Source organism: Fulmarus glacialis, unplaced genomic scaffold (assembly GCF_000690835.1).
Source record: "Fulmarus glacialis isolate BGI_N327 unplaced genomic scaffold, ASM69083v1 scaffold28768, whole genome shotgun sequence".
NCBI classification, from domain to species: domain Eukaryota; kingdom Metazoa; phylum Chordata; class Aves; order Procellariiformes; family Procellariidae; genus Fulmarus; species Fulmarus glacialis.
The window spans coordinates 637-1,347 of NW_009227010.1; the positions used below are offsets into that span (position 1 = coordinate 637).

Below are 711 nucleotides of genomic sequence, written 5' to 3' on the forward strand. Positions count from 1 at the left end.
CTCCTCTGTATCCAAACCGAGCCCAGGGGAAGGAGGGGCTGGCCACGGGCAGTGCCCCCCAAGGGGGTGCTGCCCCCCGTACATGCCCCTCCGTGCCCGCGAGCAGCAGCCTGCTGCCAGGTGAAGGATGCCCCCTTCCCCGGGGACCACGGCTCCCTTCGGCTTGTCCTTTGGTGACGTGTGTCTTGGGAAGATGGAGGGAACCAGGCTCTGGTTGAGCTCCACTCTCCCCGGCGTGCAGGCAACGGTGCCGGCGCAGCACCGGGAGGGCAGTTCCCCAGGACTTATCTACCGCGCCCAGCTGCGGGGCCAGCGGGGGCCAAACGTTCATCCCCTGCAGGGACGCGGCTTGCGAACAGGCAAGGCAATTCTTTTTTAGGGTGACTTCAGAGATGTCATGTGGCCTGACCTGATGGAACGACAGGTAAAAAAGACAATCCTCTTCAGCCTCTTGTTGTAGAAGAAGTAGTTGAAGGACCAGAGGCTGGGGTCCGAATCCAGATCAGGGTTGTAGCTGCAACAGCAAGCGGAGGCATGAGGAACACCGTGCCAGACTCTGCTCCCGGTGCCAGCCCCGTTCCCGCCCCAGCTGGGAAGGAAAGGGAGAGACTGGGTGAGCTCGGAGCCGCCCCGGCAGGCAGAGAGCAGGCAGCAGCGAGCCAGGCAGCACAGGGCTAGTCAGACTAGTCAGCCAGCCTGCGTGGGCGGCAG

At 63.7% G+C, this 711-nt stretch overlaps 1 protein-coding gene across 1 annotated transcript in view; it reads right to left on the reverse strand.

Annotated features, from left to right (window-relative positions):
* The window catches only part of MAF1 (MAF1 homolog (S. cerevisiae)), a 5,602-nt gene that overhangs the window by 574 nt on the left and 4,317 nt on the right, over nucleotides 1-711 (reverse strand). Inside the window, 1 exon segment of the mRNA XM_009583005.1 lies at nucleotides 410-514. Coding sequence (XP_009581300.1) covers nucleotides 410-514 — 105 coding nt within the window.